Source organism: Oncorhynchus masou, chromosome 25, assembly GCF_036934945.1.
Source record: "Oncorhynchus masou masou isolate Uvic2021 chromosome 25, UVic_Omas_1.1, whole genome shotgun sequence".
Taxonomy (NCBI): domain Eukaryota; kingdom Metazoa; phylum Chordata; class Actinopteri; order Salmoniformes; family Salmonidae; genus Oncorhynchus; species Oncorhynchus masou.
Genome location: NC_088236.1, coordinates 20,941,603 through 20,961,172, shown reverse-complemented (window position 1 = coordinate 20,961,172; position 19,570 = coordinate 20,941,603). Strand labels below are relative to the sequence as shown.

The window sequence follows — 19,570 nt, the reverse complement described above, 5'->3', positions numbered from 1 at the left end:
TAAGTGCACCACCTCTGGGTGAGTGTTTTCCTGTTTGCTTATGGCGGAATACAGCACAATCAGTGATGTCTTAGTGCCAGCATCGGTCTGCGGTGGGATGTAGACAGCTACGACAAATACAGCTGAAACGTCTCTAGGTAGATAGAGTATCTCATGATAAGCTGTAGACCACACTACCTCAGGTGGGCAAAACCTTGAGAATTCCTTAGATATTATTTACAAAAATACCAGACGCCCCTGTTCTGTCCTGCCGATACAGTGTATAACCAGCCAGCTGTATGTTGATGTCATCGTTCAGTTTTGAATGACCCGTTGGGAGTTTAATCTTCCGCATAGTTTATCGATTTTATTTTCCAAAGATTGCACATTTGCTAGCAGAATGGAAGGAAGTTGGGGTTTAGTCGATCGCCTACAAATTCTCAGAAGGCAGCCCGCCCTCAAGCCCCTTCTTTGCCTTCTCTTCACACAAATGACAGGGATCTGGGCCTGTTTCCAGTGTAACCGTATATGTATGTATGTATGTATGTATGTATATGTATATATATATATATATATATATATATATATATATATATATATATATATATATATATATAGTGGCAAAGAAGGGGGTCGAGTGGTAAATGGCAGATATGTGAGAGCAGAACTAATAAACGGGCTCTGCCCGATCACTAAAATGGCCACCCCGGTCAGAACTACAGATCACAAAATGGCCGACCACCAAAACTACAAGTCCCAGAAGCAAGGGGAACCCTCAGAAGGTTTAGCCAACCCACAGATAAAGGGTCAAGAAAAACCAGGAAGAGGAGAAGAGAGTGCTGGAAGGATCTATGAACAATAGAGAAAGAGACAATAGAGATTGGCTGGATTTACCGTGTATGAGCTGGACTGTTTTGGACTTACCTGTTGGCGTTTGGACCTGGACCTACCGAGAACCCGATTCGTGTACCGAACCCTGCTATCCTTGACCTCGCCTATGGCCTGGGTGGACCAGGACGAAGAAACAAACACACAGGTACTGTCCTGTTCGAAAGAACTCTCATTCTTGGGTGATTTGGTGACAGTTTACCACTTAGTTTGTGACAAACGCTCCTAACCTTGAAGAGGTTTGTTTGTTTGTTTGTTTGTTTGTTTGTTTGTTTGATCCATCCATCCATCCATCCATCCATCCATCATTCAATTTGGGCTTGTCGGGACTAGTTAAAAGAAGAAAAAAAAGGATTCTGCCAGTCAGTGTTGAGTAATCGCAGTTCTGATGCCCAGAAGTTCTTTTCGTTCATAAGAGACGGTAGCAGCAACATTATGTACAAAATAAGTTCAAAATAAAGTTACAAACAAAGCAAAGAAACAAACAAAAAACACAATTGGTTTGGAATACGTAAAACGTCATCCTTGTTCTCCGGCGCCATCTTATTTCCAGTTAATGCTCTTGGGTGCAGCTCAAACAATAATCAGAGAACTGGGGGGGGTTACCAAGGGCTTACTCTAGTGGTGCAGAAGTAGGTTTCAAAGTTGACATGGTCGTTAAAGTCAATTTCAAAGGCATTCTTAGACTTCCTCTTGCGACCCTCCTTCTCAGGCATGTTGTCCTCTACACACACACACACACACACACACACACACACACACGAGACAGAGGAATGAACAGGTGATATTTAGTGGCCAATGCTGTTAAGGAATTCTCCCAAACGCAGATAAACTACATATACAACATGACTTTGTCCGTACAACCACCACTCACTCTTGTGCAGAGGTTTGAAGCGCCAGTAGCCAGGACCTGCCCAGGTAGCCATGGTCCTCGGGCTGAAGTAGGAGTACTCCCTGGGCTGGTTGGACAGCTGCAGACACATGGTGGCTATGTCCCCCCCTCCAATGGGAATCACATCCCTGTGGACAGTCAACCACACCACAGAATTACATTAAAATACATGGCCAACAGCATACCACCCTGCATCCCACTGCTGGCTTGCCTCTGAAGCTAAGGGTTGGTTCTGGTCAGTCCATAGATGTGAGACCAGATGCTGCTGGAAGTGGTGTTGGAGGGCCAGTAGGAGGCCCTCTTTCCTCTGATAAAAATAAATAAAAGCCAATCCCCCTGTCCAGTGATTGGGGACATTACCCTGTGTATGGTACCATCTTTCAGATAGGACACTCATTTAACGTCCTGACTGTGGTCACTAAAGATCCCATGGCATTTATTGTACGAGTAGGGGTGTTAACCCCGGTGTCCTTGCTAAATTCCCAATCTGGCCCGCATACTATCATGGCCACCTAATTGTCTAATTGGCTCATCCATCTCCCCTGTAACTATTGCCCAAGATGGAAAAAAAACATCAGTTTAATTTTTAAACCTAGACTGGGAAAATATGGATTTAATAAACACATCTTCAGTTAATCCAATTACTTTTGCTAGGATAAGTAACTCATTCTAAAGCCTGCCTGGAGCTTTTTCTGTCGAGTCAAATTGTTTCCCTTCATTCATCAAGACATCTAAACTGGATATTTAAAGGGTTTGGGTGTGTTACCGTCACAACAACAACAAAACTAGAGACAGAACAAGGTCAATTAAAACTACCGGACAGGTTTCCTTGTGGGATACCGTTCCTCATGAAACATCTCTGGGATCCTCTATGGCAAGTATTCCCAAACTGGGGTATGCATAATGCTGTCGAGTGTGTGTATATACAAAATATAAATTGGCTGTTTGAAAATGTGAATGTGTATACACACGCACATAAAAATCTTCACATTTTCAAACAGCCAATTTATATTTTCGAAAGGGGCTATACATTTAGGGGAGGTTTTTTCCCCCCTCGTTTAAGTAGCCTCATTTCACTGCCAAAAAATCAAATGAAACCATCTAGGGTTCAGTGAAATAACAACGTCAAATACAGGTAGCCTAGTCAGAAAATGTACATACAATCACATTAACCGTTGCTCTCCCATGGGTGAAACCGTCACTCTTGCGCAGATATTTAGAAACAAAACATGCCAATTTGAAAAATATACCACAGGAGTTGGAGCGAAAATTAACATGACTTTCGAGTAGTAAGACGTGTATAAAAGCAACAGATACCATTAATAATAAGGGGCTAGAAGCGTCTTATATGGTGAGCTATCGAGTGGCAAGGACAGGCAAGCCTCAAACTATTGTGGAGGACTTCATTCTTCCTCCTGCAGTGGATATGGCTGGGGCAATATTAGGGGAAAAGGCAAATAAAACTATATAGACAATATCTTCATCCAACAACACTGCTTCATGACACATTAGTAACATGGATAGAGATGTTTTGAAACAATCACTGCTTCGGCATACAAGCCAGTGAATTCTAAGCGTTACAGCGAGATGAGTCAACAGACATGGCGGGCCTGGCACAGCTTCTGGCATATGTCAAATCAAATCACATTTTATTTGTCACATACACATGGTTAGCAGATGTTAATGCGAGTGTAGCAAAATGCTTGTGCTTCTAGTTCCGACAATGCAGTAATAACCAACAAGTAATCTAACTAACAATTCCAAAACTACTGTCTTATACACAAGTGTAAGGGGATAAAGAATATGTACATAAAGATATATGAATGAGTGATGGTACAGAGCGGCATAGGCAAGATGCAGTAGATGGTAATCGAGTACAGTATATACATATGAGATGAGTATGTAAACAAAGTGGCATAGTTAAAGTGGCTAGTGATACATGTATTACATGAGGATGCCGTAGATGATAGAGTACAGTATATACGTATACATATGACATGAATAATGTAGGGTATGTAAACATTATATTAGGTAGCTATTAGGTAGCATTGTTTAAAGTGTCTAGTGATATATTTTACATTATTTCCCATCAATTCCCATTATTAAAGTGGCTGGAGTTGAGTCAGTGTGTTGGCAACAGCCACTCAATGTTAGTGGTTGCTATTTAACAGTCTGATGGCCTTGAGATAGAAGCTGTTTTTCAGTCTCTCGGTCCCAGCTTTGATGCACATGTACTAACCTCGCCTTCTGGATGATAGCGGGGTGAACAGGCAGTGGCTCGGGTGGTTGTTGTCCTTGATCTTTATGGCCTTCCTGTAACATCGGGTGGTGTAGGTGTCCAGGAGGGCAGGTAGTTTGCCCCCGGTGATGCGTTGTGCAGACCTCACTACCCTCTGGAGAGCCTTACGGTTGTGGGCGGAGCAGTTGCCGTACCAGGCGGTGATACAGCCAGCCAGGATGCTCTCGATTGTGCATCTGTAGAAGTTTGTGAGTGCTTTTGGTGACAAGCCAAATTTCTTCAGCCTCCTGAGGTTGAAGAGGCGCTGCTGCGCCTTCTTCACGATGCTGTCTGTGTGAGTGGACCAATTCAGTTTGTCTGTGATGTGTATGCCGAGGAACTTAAAACTTACTACCCTCTCCACTACTGTTCCAACGATGTGGATGGGGGGGGGGTGTTCCCTCTGCTGTTTCCTGAAGTCCACAATCATCTTCTTAGTTTTGTTGACGTTGAGTGTGAGGTTATTTTCCTGACACCACACTCCGAGGGCCCTCACCTCCTCCCTGTAGGCCGTCTCGTCGTTGTTGGTAATCAAGCCTACCACTGTTGTGTCGTCCGCAAACTTGATGATTGAGTTGGAGGCGTGCGTGGCCACGCAGTCGTGGGTGAACAGTGAGTACAGGAGAGGGCTCAGAACGCACCCTTGTGGGGCCCCAGTGTTGAGGATCAGCGGGGTGGAGATGTTGTTGGCTACCCTCACCACCTGGGGGCGGCCCGTCAGGAAGTCCAGTACCCAGTTGCACAGGGCGGGGTCGAGACCCAGGGTCTCGAGCTTGATAGAGCTTGGAGGGTACTATGGTGTTAAATGCCGAGCTGTAGTCGATGAACAGCATTCTCACATAGGTATTCCTCTTGTCCAGATGGGTTAGGGCAGTGTGCAGTGTGGTTGAGATTGCATCGTCTGTGGACCTATTTGGGCGGTAAGCAAATTGGAGTGGGTCTAGGGTGTCAGGTAGGGTGGAGGTGATATGGTCCTTGACTAGTCTCTCAAAGCACTTCATGATGACGGAAGTGAGTGCTACGGGGCGGTAGTCGTTTAGCTCAGTTACCTTAGCTTTCTTGGGAACAGGAACAATGGTGGCCCTCTTGAAGCATGTGGGAACAGCAGACTGGTATAGGGATTGATTGAATATGTCCGTAAACACACCAGCCAGCTGGTCTGCGCATGCTCTGAGGGCGCGGCTGGGGATGCTGTCTGGGCCTGCAGCCTTGCGAGGGTTAACTCGTTTAAATGTTTTACTCACCTCGGCTGCAGTGAAGGAGAGTCCGCATGTTTTCGTTGCAGGCCGTGTCAGTGGCACTGTATTGTCCTCAAAGCGGCAAAAAAAGTTATTTAGTCTGCCTGGGAGCAAGACATCCTGGTCCGTGACTAGGCTGGTTTTCTTTTTGTAGTCCGTGATTGACTGTAGACCCTGCCACATACCTCTTGTGTCTGAGCCGTTGAATTGAGATTCTACTTTGTCTCTATACTGACACTTAGCCTTGCGGAGGGAATAGCTGCACTGTTAGTTTTCGGTCATGTTACCAGTCACCTTGCCCTGATTAAAAGCAGTGGTTCGCGCTTTCAGTTTCACGCGAATACTGCCGTCAATCCATGGTTTCTGGTTTGGGAATGTTTTAATCGTTGCTATGGGAACAACATCTTCAACGCACGTTCTAATGAACTCTCACACCGAATCAGCGTATTCGTCATGTTGTTGTCTGACGCAATGCGAAACATATCCCAGTCCACGTGATGGAAGCAGTTTTGGAGTGTGGAATCAGCTTGGTCGGACCAGCGTTGGACAGACCTCAGCGTGGGACCTTCTTGTTTTAGTTTCTGTCTGTAGGCAGGGATCAACAAAATGGAGTCGTGGTCAGCTTTTCTGAAAGGAGGGCGGGGCGGGGCAGGGCCTTATATGTGTCGCGGAAGTTAGAATAACAAGAATAACAATGATAACAAGCCCTGGTTGCGCAATCGATATGCTGATACAATTTAGGGAGTATTGTTTTCATATTAGCCTTGTTAAAATCCCCAGCTACAATGAATGCAGCCTCAGGATGTATGGATTCCAGTTTGCAAAGAGTCAAGTAAAGTTCGTTCAGAGCCATCGATGTGTCTGCTTGGGGGGGAATATATACGGCTGTGATTATAATCGAAGAGAATTCTCTTGGTAGATAATGCGGTCGACATTTGATTGTGAGGAATTCTAAATCAGGTGAACAGAAGGATTTGAGTTCCTGTATGTTTCTGTGATCACACCACGTCTCGTTAGCCATAAGGCATACGCCCCCGCCCCTCTTCTTACCAGAATCAAATCCAAATCAAATCAAATTTTATTTGTCACATACACATGGTTAGCAGATGTTAATGCGAGTGTAGCGAAATGCTTGTGCTTCTAGTTCCGACAATGCAGTAAGATGTTTGTTTCTGTCGGCGCGATGCGTGGAGAAACCCGCTGGCTGCACCGACTCCGATAGCGTCTCTCCAGTGAGCCATGTTTCCGTGAAGCAAAGAACGTTAGTCTCTGATGTCCCTCTGGAATGCCACCCTTGCTCAGATTTCATCAACCTTGTTGTCAAGAGACTGGACATTGGCGAGAAGAATGCTAGGGAGTGGTGCACGATGTGCCCATCTCCGGAGTCTGACCAGAAGACCGCCTCGTTTCCCTCTTTTACGGAGTCGTTTTTTTTGGGTCGCCGGCTGGGATCCATTCCGTTGTCCTGGATGAAAGGCAGAACACAGGATCCGCTTTGCGAAAGTCATATTCTTGGTCGTACTGATGGTGAGTTCTTCTCGACTGTATGTAATGAAACCTAAGATGACCTGGGGTACTAATGTAAGAAATAACACGTAAAAAAAAAAAAAAAAAAACTGCATAGTTTCCTAGGAACGCGAAGCGAGGCGGCCATCTCTGTCGGCGCCGTTACGTTGACGGGGGGGGGGTTCAATTAAGGAAGACATCCCCTTCTGCAAACCAGGACAACAGGAGAGGATATTTCCCACGAGCCGGGTTGTGACCAAAACTCACACTCATTCTTATGCTTAATAAATGTATCGTATAGTGTGTGTGTGGTAGGCTTACAATGATGGCAAAAAACAACATTTGAGAATGTGCTGACCCTGATGCTACAGGGGGTACGCAACTGGAGGTTGAATGTTTGAAGGGGTACGGGACTATAAAGAGTTTGGGAACCACTGCTCTACAGGTATAAACAAGCAGAGTACCAACAAACACCCCCAGGTTGTTACCACCCTGTAACAAACACCCTCAGTACACTCACCTTCCTCTCCCCGGCCCTCCAGCCTTACAGCCATCTTTGTGTTCCTTGGAGCCCTCTCCTCCATAATCCCCCTGACCCTCCTCATAGTCTCCATCAAAATTATCCCCAAAATCCTGACACTCCTCCTCATCCGGCTCCGCCTCAGTGTTCCGGTCAAACACGTGATCCCCCTGCTTCATCTTCTCCAGCATCTGGGTCATGGTCTATAATAGAAGAACGATTTATATAGGGCTATATGACTACTTTATCAAAACAATACCTCCAATCTGTATCATTTCCAAACTAAAATAAAGATGTGTGCTTCCCAAATGGCACCCTATTCCTTATACCGTGCACTATATTTGACCAGGGCCCATAGTCCTGGTCAAAAGTAGTGCACTATATAGGAAATATGGTGCCATTTGGAATGGAAGCTGTGTATATTGCAAGTGTATGTTGCGCTCACCTGGTCAGGGTTCCTGCTGGTGAAAGAGAAGTCTGCCAGGGATGGGCAGATGGAGCTCTTCTCCTGGGTCTGCTGGAGACCACCTGTCCAATCACACAATCATTTCATAAATGATACCATGAAATCGAAATATGTAGGCCAAGTGCCAATAATTTACAGCATCATTTCTTAATCCTGGTTCTGGGTGGGTGCACATTTTTGTTTTGTCCTCGCACTACATACCCGATTCCACTAACAGACTCATCATCATACCTTAGATTAGTCAAATCAGGAGTGTAGTGCTAGGGCAAAACAAAAATGTGAACCGTTTTGGGTCCCCAGGACCAGGATTGAGAAACACTGCCTTACAGCATCACTCAACACAACCAGGCTTTGAGAAAATCTAGAGATTCTATGCCAGACTACAGCAAAAACAGCCCAGGGGTCATATGTATTCATGTGTCTCAGAGTAGGAGCAGTGCTTAATTTAATCTGGATTCTGCTGCAACAGGATCTGGCACTTCACCGTTTCGTTTTGGAACCTATTTGCCGGGATTCAGTACCTGTTGTGGCATGAAAAATTATTTTCACTGTAAAAATGAAAGTTGACTCCACCAGATTTATTCTGCCCCCTAACATATGTGATGTGAAAACATGCCTGATATTCTAAGAATTGATTTGTGTGGGCCAGCCTGGGTTTTTGTGCAACATTGCAGCCTATATAGACCAACGCACGTGGCCATTGCTGTGGTGAGAGAAAGAAACACGCCTGTATCTTGCACTACATTATTTATTTCCTTATAGAACCATAGCCACAAGAATTGTGCTGGAGGTGCCGCAGCACTCCTGATAAATGTCCATATATTTACCAAAGTTATGGAATTATTGCCATCTGTTCAGAAATAAGGAGTAGGCCTATAATTTAGCCACAGAGGATCAATAACTTTTTTGTTTGTTTAATAGCCTAACTGTGGATTGTGTGTAATCCAATCACAACTCAAGCCAAAAGACTGCGGAACAGTTTATCAAATGGCTATTATTATATATCCTGATTGCCTAGTCACTTTTACCTCTACCCACATGTACAAACTGTATTACCTCAACTACCTCGTACCCCTGCACATTGGCTCGGTACTGGTACTCCTTGTACATAGCCCTTTTGTTGTTACTATTTTCTTTTTATTTAGAAAATATATTTGTCTTTTTCAGTTTTGCATTGTTGGGAATGGCCTTTTAAGAAAGCATTTCACTGTAAAGTCTACACCTGTTGTATTCGGCACTTGTGACCAATAAAATGTGATTTGATGCCTACAGTCGGGAACCAGCAGTAAATCTGTAGGTGAACAGCATGCAGCCAAAAACAGGCCTTTAGCAATCATTTCAAATACAACCTGTGTTTTCCCGAGATTGTAAAGCAAATGGATCCTGCTGAAAAGACTAATATGTCTACCAAGTTATCAACTTCCAAATGGACCTATTGAGTGAACTTCATTTTTTTTACAAAGTAAAACGAGAGAAAAGCTTTTGGCACAAGCACATCAACCATCACTGGTGAGTGAGCTGCACATCATTGGGCGAGTCAGTGAAATTGGAAAGCTTTTTAAAGACTCATTTCCTTTTCATATTGTCATATTCATATTGTACAATATGTTTGTCTCCACACACCTAGGCCAAAGTTATTGATGGATTCAAGACAGGTCGTTTTTATTGATTCTTAGTTTGTCAGTGTCAAAGTATCCAGAAATTCCGATAACTTGTTGGGTATTAAAAAAGATTCTGCTAAAGTCTCGAGTCATCTAAAATGATATAGAATTGCATGAAATGAGTTTATGCAAGACCAAATTTTCCTCGGATCCCAGGCTACAAAACGGTCCCCCATGAGTGCAACTTCTACAAATCGCCTCTACTGCACTATGCCAGTACGCAAAAGCGATAATGCATCCGATTCTTTATTATGAAGGTGAAAGCATTTTTTATACGCTATGGTACCTCAGAGCCCCCCAGGTCACCCCTCTCTCAGGCTCACTTTGTTCAGGCACCTCCTAATTGACAAATTAAGCACTGAGTCGGAGTGCTGTTCTAGGATCAGACTCCCATTGTACACAATCATATACATTGTGATCTAAAAAGGCAAAGCTGATCCTAAATCAGAACTTCTACTCTGGGATACTTCTTGCTACATATGTCCCGGGTCAAAAAGTGTGATGCTGACGTGACCCAGTCAGTGTTACCTGTGAAGGGCAGCGAAGGGACGTGCTGCGGAGGAGAATGGGAGCAGGAGTGAGTGGAGTGCAGCAGGGTCATGTGGGAGGGGAAGAGCAGCTCACAGCTACTGTCTTCACTGAACAGCACCGACAGGAATACGCCTGCTGTGCTGCTCTCATCGAAGGACGACGCCATGCGCTGGAACATGGGGTCGACCTGGAGTTGGAGGGGTGGGATGATAACAAGGAGAATATTGGTGAGTTTACCATGTGTGAGTTTTGTAGGATCTGTAGGATCCATACTCTCAGTAAATATCATAATAAGTCCTCTGGCTTTGTATTTATTATGGATCCCCATAAGCTGCTACCAATACAGCAGCTACTCTTCCTGGGGTCTGGCAAAAGGCAGTTATACAATTAATAACATTACATTCATAACAGATTACACAAATCAAATTTCATTGGTCACATACACATGGTTAGCAGATGTGAGTGTAGCGAAATGCTTGTGCTTCTTGTTCCGACAGATTACTTGTTTAATTGTTAGTGCACGAATATCTAACAACAACTACCTAATACACACAAATCTAAAGGTATGGAATAAGAATATGTACATATAAATATATGGATGAGCGATGACCGAGCAGCATAGGCAAGATTCAGTAGATTGTATAAGATACAGTATTATACACATGCGTTGACTTATGTAAGATAATGTAAACATTCAAGTGGCATTATTTAAAGTGACTAGTGATCCATTTATTAAAGTGGCCAATGATTTGAGTCAATGTAGGCAGCAGCCACTGTGTTAGTGATGGCTGTTTAGCAGTCTGATGGCCTTGAGATAGCCGTTTTTCAGTCTCTCAGTCCCAGCTTTGATGCACCTATACTGACAACGCCTTCTGGATGGTAGCGGGGTGAACAGGCAGTGGCTCGGGTTGTTGTTGTCCTTGATGATCTTTATGGCCTTCCTGTGACATCGGGTGCTTTAGGTGTCCTGGAGGATATGTAGTTTGCCCCCGGTGATGCGTTGTGCAGACCGCACCACCCTCTAGAGAGCCTTGCGGTTAAGGGCGGTGCAGTTGCCGTACCAGGCGGGGATACAGCCCGAAAGGATGCTCTCAATTGCCCATCATTAAAAGTTTGCCAGTGTTTTAGGTGACAAGCCAAATTTCTTCTGAGGTTGAAGATGCACTGTTGCGCCGCCTTCACCACAGAGTGTGTGTGGGTGGACCATTTCAGTTAGTCTGATGTGTACGCTGAGGAAATTAAAAAAACTTTCCACCTTCTCCACTGCTGTCCCGTCGATGTGGATAGAGAGGTGCTACCTCTGCTGTTTCCTGAAGTCCACATCATCTCCTTTGTTTAGTTGACATTGAGTGAGAGGTTGTTTTCCTGACACCACACTCCGAGTGCCCTTACCTCCTCCCTGTAGGCGGTCTCGTCGTTGTTGGTAATCAAGCCCACTACTGTTGTGTCGTCTGCAAACTTGATGATTGAGTTGGAGGTGTGCATGGCCACGCAGGTAAGGTGGAGGTGATCCTTGACTAGTCTCTCAAAGCACTTCATGATGACAGTAGTGAGTGATAGTCATTTAGTTCAATTATCTTTGCCTTCCTGGGTACAGGAATAATGGTGGACATCTTGAAGCATGTGGGGACAGCAGACTGGGATAGGGAGCGATTTAATATGTCCGTAAGAACACTAGCCAGCTGGTCTGTGCATGCGGCTAGGGATGCTGTCTGGGCCAGCAGCCCTGCGAGGGTTAACACGTTAAAATGTCTTACGTCAGCCACGGAGAAAGAGGCTCGCAGTCCTTGGTAGCGGGCCGCGTCGGTGGTACTGCATTATCCTCAACGCGGGCAAAGAAGGTGATTCGCTTGTCTGGAAGCAAGACGGTGTCCGTGACGTAGATGGTTTTCTTTTTGTAGTCCGTAACTGCCTGTAGACCCTGCCACATACGTCTCGTGTCTGAGCAGTTGAATTGCGACTCCACTTTTTCCATATAACAAAAGGTCGGTTGTTTGATTGCCTTGGAGGGAATAAATACACGGTTTATATTCAGCCATATTCCCAGTCATCTTTCAGACAGCAGCTCACAACACACCTAGTGTGTGCCCTCAGGCCCCCACTACCACATATCTACAACACAAAATCCATGTGTACTTGTGTGTATAGTGCGTATGTTATTGTGTGTGTGTATGCAAGTGTCTGTGCCCATGTTTGTGTTGCTTCACAGTCCCCGCTGTTCCATAAGGTGTATTTTTATCCGTTTAAAAAAAAATCTGATTCTACTGCTTTCCACATCAGGTAACTGATGCATAGAGTTCTATGTGGCCATAGTCAGTTCTGGACTTGGACAGTGAAGAGACCTCTGGTGCCATGTCTTGTTGGGTATGCATGGGAGTCTGAGCTGTGTGCTAGTCATTTAAACAGCTCGGTGCTTTCAACATGTCAATACCTCCCACAAATACAATTAGTGATCAAGTCAATCTCTCCTCCACTTTGAGCCAGGAGAGATTCATGTTTGCTCTCTGTGTACATCCAAGGGCCAGACATGCTGCCCTGTTCTGAGCCAATTGCAATTGTTTTTTTAACTCCCTCTCCGTAGCACCTGACCACACGACTAAACAGTGCGACAAAACTAGGACCTGTAGGACCTGCCTTGTTTATAGTGCTGTTAAGGTAGAGCAGCTCTTTATTATGGACAGACTTCTCCCCATCTTAGCTACTGTTTTATCAATATGTTTTAACCATGACAGTTTACAATCCAGGGTTACTCCAAGCAGTTTAGTCACCTCAACGTGCTCATTTTCCAGTGGCATGTCATTAGTAAAGATTGAAAAAGGTAAGGGGCCTAGACAGCTGCCTGTGGAATTCCTGATTCTACCTGGATTATGTTGGTGAGGCTTCTGTTGAGGAACACTCTCCATGTTCTGTTAGCCAGGTAACTGTTTATCCACAATATTTCATTGGGTGCAAAGCCATAACACATACGTTTTTCCAGTAGCAGACTATGATCAATAATGTCAAAAGCCCACTGAAGTCTAAACAAAGCAGCCCCCACAATATTTATCATTCATTTCTCTCAGACAATCATTTGTGTAAGTGGTGTGCTTGTTGAATGTCCTTTCCTATAAGCATGCTGAAAGTCTGTTGTCAATTTGTTTACTGTAAAATAGCATTGTATCTGGATTGTGTCAAACACAATTTTTTTCCAAAATTGTATTAAGGGTTGTTAAGAGGCTGATTGGGTGGCTATTTGAGCAAGTCATTCCTCTATTCTTAGGTGGCGGAATTACTTTTGCTTCCCTCCAGACCTGAGGGCATACACTTTCTAGTAATACAATAACAACAATTATTTCACCTATTCCACACTCACTTTAGAAAATTCAAAAGGCTTTCTGCACCAATTCCATTTATATTCAGAGTTTGGCTATGTGTCTCAAAAATGTCCAGGTGACTCCACATCAAACCTCACAGGCATTGCCTGGTCCTTTACCTCAGGCTATTCCTAGAGCAGGAAAACCATCACTTACCTCACACTTCCTCTCCGACTCAGAGCTGTTGATGTTGCTCAGGTTCTGCGCCACAGTCTTTTTGGGAGGCCTCTTCTTCTTCACCACCTGCTTGGCAGCCAGCTCTCTTGCAGCACCCTCCGCCATCTCTCCCCCATCTCCCGCTCCATGCTCTATGCGCATAGGAAAAGGTCAGAGCCTGATTATCTTTTGACAACAATTATTATTATTATTTTTTTTTACAACAGAGCAAGTCACAGTATGGCAACATAGAATAGTATTCCATTTGGGACACACAGACAGTGTATGGATGTTATAGTTAAGAGGCTCTCACCTTCCCCAGGCTTGGTCTCAGCACCCAGTCCTCCCAGTACTCTGTAGGCATCAGCATGGACAGCATCCACTCGGACTGCGTAAATCTTGGTGCTGGCATCCAAGGTACCCGCTGCCACCTTGGCAAGGACAGAGATAAACACCATCTCATACAGCCAACAGACACTAGGTCCATAAAGTGAAATGATCAGTCTGTCATCAATATACTCCATTAGTTTGGAATAAGCCTATAAAAACAATGTATATCTTAAGTGGTTGCGCTACAAGCTTATTTCTTCATTAGCAGATTACACTTTAATCTCCTCAATAGTAGTGGAAATCTGAAGAGAGTTTTGTGATGAGTAAATTTAAAGAGATATAAGAAACAGAAACTACAATAAAAGGAATAATTAATGTATCAAGCCATACCTTGAAATTTGTGAGCTCAGAATCCTTCTGTTTGAGGATGTCAGCCATGTAGTCAATCAGGTGAAGACCAAAGGCATTTTTGGTGGTAATTTTCTACAAAAATAGGACAAGGCTTTGTGAATCTGAGACATCAGTTTCCAATAACCTGCATGGCTGGAGATACAGTGCCTTCAGAAATTATTCACACCCCTTGACTTTCCCCCACATTTTGTTCTGTCATAGCCTGAATGTAAAATGGATTAAATTGAGATTGTGTGTCACTGGCATGCCTACAGACAATACCACATAATGTCAAAGTATTTTTATTTTTGCAAATTAATAACAAAAATTACAGCTGAAATGTCTTGAGTCAATAAGTATTCAACCCCTTTGTTATGGCAAGCCCAATGAAGTTCAGGAGTAAGAATTTGCTTAACCAGTCACGTAATAAGTTGCATGGACTCACTGTGTGCAATAGTGTTTAACATGATTTTTGAACGACTACCTCAATCTCCGTACCCCACACATACAGATAACTGTAAGGTTCTTCAACCGAGCAGTGAATTTCAAACACAGATTCAACCACAAATACCAGGGAGTTTTTCCAATACCTTGCAAAGAAGGGCATTTATTGGTAGATGGGTAAAAAATTAAATAAAAAGCAGACATTGAATATCCCTTTGAGCATGGTGAAGTTATTAATTACACTTTGGATGGTGTATCAATACACCCAATCACTACAAAGATACATAAGTCCTTCCTAACTCAGATCCCGAAGAGGAAGGAAACCACTCAGGGATTTCAACATGAGGCTAAAAGTGACATTAAAACAGTTAGAGTTTAATGGCTGTGATAGGACAAAACGGAGGATAGATCAACAACATTGTAGTTACTCCGCAAACACTAACCTAATTGACAAAGTGAAAAGAAGGATGCCTGCACAGAATAATATTCCTAAACATGCATCCTGTTTGCAACAAGGTACAAGTGCAAAATATTTGGCAAAGAAATTAACTTTATGTCCTGAATATAAAGCATTTTGTTTGGGACACATTGAACACAACGTATCACTGAGTAGAACTCTTTTTTACAAGGCTGTATCATGTTATGGTTATGCTCGTCATTGGCAAGGACTATGGAGCTTTTTAGGATAAAAAGAAACAGAAGAACTAAGCACAGGCAAAATCATAAAGGAACAGAGCTGAAAAATAATAATGTGCAAATGTTGTACAATCCAGGTTTGCTAAATTCTTAGAGATTCTTCCAGAAAAAGACAGCTAAAATTGCTTCCAAATGTGATTGTAACATGTACTGACACAGGGGTGTCATAAAAAAACAAACATGTTTCCACTTTGTCATTATGAGAGAGTGTAAATGGGTGAGAAAAAAATGTATGTCATTTATTTTGAATTCAGGCTGTAACAAAATGTGGAATAAGTCAAGGGGTATTAATACCTTCTGAAGGAAACGCATGACGCCATAAGCAATGACTCGGAGCGAGAACATATTCTGCCCTTCCTAGAAGAGTGCCTTTTAACGGCAGTACATGCATGCACATGCTGCTTACATTTTCAGTGGAGAGCTTGATGCAGGTGGAGTAATGCTCTGAGATCTGTGCATTTGACAGTTTGGGCACAGCAGCAGGGGTCCCCTTGGTGCTGAACACAAACACAAGGATTGTCTCTTACAAAGGTCTAAATCAACAGAACATCTGTCAAGATGTAGTACTAAAGGAGATTACTGGCAGAGAGAGGGCTTGTCCTACCTATGAGAGGTAGATTCATTAAATGAGTCAGCGGCAGCTTGCAGGCCAATGACCCGGGATCTGCGCCTCTGACGCCGCTCTAGCTCATCATCGTTTCCCTCGAAAGATGCGAAGAGCGGGGTGCTGCATGCGACAGGAGAGGCGCCCCTGTGCTTCAGGGACGGTGAGGCCCACTGACGCACCCGGGGAAGGGGTGAGGACGATGAGCTCATCGTGACAGCCTGTGGGGAGAGGGGGACACAGATGTTCATTAAGTTCTTTATTCCTCTCTGATTCCTAAAGTTACATTTATAAAAACGAGTTATACTGTCGGTAGCTAACAGTAACGTTAGCTGTTGGATATTTGATCATAGGAGCATAGCTATCTAACGTTACCAAAGCGGCTTGATTTTTTTCAAAGCAATCCTAAATTAACAACGTTTTTGTTATTGGCCACCTGTAAACAAAGTAATTTTAGTTGGCACTTGGGCTGGCAAAGCTAAACCTAGCTAGCCTAAATACAGGAAGGTATCGTTTGATTGTTATTATCACAGCTACCAACGTTAACGTTACCTAGTTAGCCAACTTTTTAGCTAGCTAAAAACACAACTGGATTAGATAACTAGAGTAGCAAGTTAACTAGTTTATTGATATCATATATAGTTAAGTTAGCTAAAGTTAGTGAAGGTTGGGTGGGTATGATGTGTAACGTTTCAACAGGAATCCGTTCCAAAAACTTCGTAAATAACAAGGATGCCAACAACAAACGCATACAACGTAAATTAGCATGATCAATTCACCTAGCTAACTAGCTGCCGAAGAATAAACCACGTAGTTTATTCTTAATGTTTGTCCATAGGCTACCAGAATGAGGACAGACTTTTTTCGGAATAAACGTGGTGAATGAAACATTTAACAAAATTGCCCAATCCCTACCCGGTATCTTATTCTACCGCTATACAACATTGTATGCGTTGTTTGTTGGCAACCTTGATATTTACGAAGTTTTTGGAACGGATTCCTGTTGGAAAGTTACATAAATCATACCCACCCAACTTTAGCTAACGAACTAGTTTATTGATATCAGGATCTTTCTCTCTCTCGGCGGACCTGAGCCCTAGGACCATGCCTCAGGACTACCTGGCATGATGACTTCTTGCTGTACCCAGTCCACCTGGCCGTGCTGCTGCTCCAGTTTCAACTGTTCTGCCTGTGATTATTATTATTTGACCATGCTGGTCATTTATGAACATCTTGGCCATGTTCTGTTATAATCTCCACCTGGCACAGCCAGAAGAGGACTGGCCACCCCACATAGCCTGGTTCCTCTCTAGGTTTCTTCTTAGGTTTTGGCCTTTCTAGGGAGTTTTTCCTAGCCACTGTGCTTCTACACCTGCATTGCTTGCTGTTTGGGGTTTTAGGCTGAGTTTCTGTACAGCACTTTGAGATATCAGCTGATGTATGAAGGGCTATATAAATTAATTTGATTTGAATTAAAGGTTAACTAAAATGTGCTAATTTGCCATCCCCAGATTTTGTTTATGCTAGCAAACGAGTATGAAAACAAAAGCTGTAAATAGATTGAATTGGTACATTACCTCGATTATTTCCAAAGCTTCTGGAACAGTGAACTGTTTCTTTATATATAGCTACATTAAAATGAAAACAACGCGTATTTTGCTTTGTATGAATGCACTTTTGTTCCTGATCAGATTTGAAAATGTGCGCCGACGGGTTTTCGTAATGACAGTGGGCGTTACCATGTTGAATCGACACTCGACTCCGCCCCATTGAGGTAGCCCCGCCCACACCACATTTTGTGTTTAGACACCCGATTAGCCACCAATCACCCCATTAAAAGGTGGAAACATCTTACCAATCACACCATTGTTTTCACCTTTTAATGGGGTGATTGGTGGCTAATTGGGTGGTTTAGAAGATGACAAACTGGGGGAGTGTTACCGAGGTCCTGAAACTTTTTGAGGTGACATTTCTACCATTAAATATTTTCTCTGGTGTTTTATCTCCAGAGTGGGTGACCCAACTGCGGTGCAGAGTCCTCTCTCTAATTAAAACATTTGACCAAGTTGTGTCCCAAATGGCACCAAATTCCAGAGCATATTCACTCTTTAAACAGAAGAGATAAGGTCTTTCAAATCAAAATTTGGGACGGCAGGGTAGCCTAGTGGTTAGAGCGTTGGACTAGTTACTGAAAGGTTGCAAGTTCAAATCCCTGAACTGACAAGATACAAATCTGTCATTCTGCTCCTGAACAGGCAGTTAACCCCCTGTTTCTAGGCCGTCATTGAAAATAAGAATTTGTTCTTAACTGACTTGCCTAGTAAAATAAAGGTTAAAAAAAATTGTATTGGTCACATACACATTATTGCAGTGTAGCAAAATGCTTATGTGATTGTGACAAGTCTGTTTATATTTGGCTTGGCTAGCTAGCTATCTTGCTAATTGTGATTTGAATGATGCAGCAACACCAGATAAAGAGCATCTGCCTTTTGGCCCCCTTCCCCAGTTTCTCGAGGGAAGTGGACTGTGTTGAGGAGATGCAGAGGCTTGCTTCGGCTCTTCTGGACCGCTGCTGATGTGTACTACCGCCTTCTCTCTCTTCTCAAGATAGTGCCTTTCTCAACTGCTTATCATCTAAAGCTGTGCAAGACCATCGCCCAAGAACTGCCATATTCCTACATTTGTTAAATTGTTTTTTGTTTATTTTGTTTTTGAAGCGACTTTGAGATTCTACTTGTAAAGAAAGCGCTATATTAAAGAAATGCATTATTTATTTTTAAATCATTTAGAAAGATCTATTCAAAAAAAGATAAAGGTCCCTGGTTTAGGCCAGAGCCTTATCATTGTAATTGAGTTTAGGTTTGCATATTGAAATATGACCCTATTTCCGTCATAAAAAACATTGGTAACCTATGAAAGAATTGCTAGACTTATTCAAACATTTTCAAATACAGTACTGATGATTTATCCCTAAATGACACTAGATGGCGGTAAATAGGTCTAGAAGAGAACAGAATCATTGCATTGTGTAGGTTTGTGGCCTTTCCAATACATGTATTTTATAGTTCTGTATCAAATGGTGATCAGGACTATGTATTATGATGTAGTAATAGTTAGTGAAATTGTGTGCACAGATATTTGGTTTTAACATTTCACCCCTTATGAATAAACACAGTCATTGCACATGTGTACTCTTTCAACATTTACATTACATTTACATTTAAGTCATTTAGCAGACGCTCTTATCCAGAGCGACTTACAAATTGGTGAATTCACCTTCTGACATCCAGTGGAACAGCCACTTTACAATAGTGCATCTAAATCATTTAAGGGGGGGGGTGAGAAGGATTACTTATCCTATCCTAGGTATTCCTTGAAGAGGTGGGGTTTCAGGTGTCTCCGGAAGGTGGTGATTGACTCCGCTGTCCTGGCGTCGTGAGGGAGTTTGTTCCACCATTGGGGGGCCAGAGAAGCGAACAGTTTTGACTGGGTTGAGCGGGAACTGTACTTCCTCAGTGGTAGGGAGGCGAGCAGGCCAGAGGAGGATGAACGCAGTGCCCTTGTTTGGGTGTAGGGCCTGATCAGAGCCTGGAGGTACTGCGGTGCCGTTCCCCTCACAGCTCCGTAGGCAAGCACCA

The 19,570-nt window shown here is 43.3% G+C and overlaps 1 protein-coding gene across 1 annotated transcript in view; it reads right to left on the bottom strand.

Annotated features, from left to right (window-relative positions):
• The window catches only part of LOC135513521 (condensin complex subunit 2-like), a 44,416-nt gene extending 26,770 nt beyond the window's left edge, over positions 1–17,646 (bottom strand). The window contains exons 1-11 of the mRNA XM_064936399.1: positions 17,510–17,646; positions 15,933–16,153; positions 15,735–15,825; positions 14,189–14,281; positions 13,782–13,899; positions 13,469–13,620; positions 9,957–10,146; positions 7,747–7,829; positions 7,302–7,504; positions 1,742–1,887; positions 1,485–1,591 (exon numbers count right to left, since the gene is read on the bottom strand). Of these exons, the coding sequence (XP_064792471.1) occupies positions 1,485–1,591; positions 1,742–1,887; positions 7,302–7,504; positions 7,747–7,829; positions 9,957–10,146; positions 13,469–13,620; positions 13,782–13,899; positions 14,189–14,281; positions 15,735–15,825; positions 15,933–16,144 (1,395 nt within the window). The 5' untranslated portion in view covers positions 16,145–16,153; positions 17,510–17,646. The remainder of the gene's footprint in view (positions 1–1,484; positions 1,592–1,741; positions 1,888–7,301; positions 7,505–7,746; positions 7,830–9,956; positions 10,147–13,468; positions 13,621–13,781; positions 13,900–14,188; positions 14,282–15,734; positions 15,826–15,932; positions 16,154–17,509) is intronic.
• Between the last annotated feature and the right edge of the window lie 1,924 nt (positions 17,647–19,570).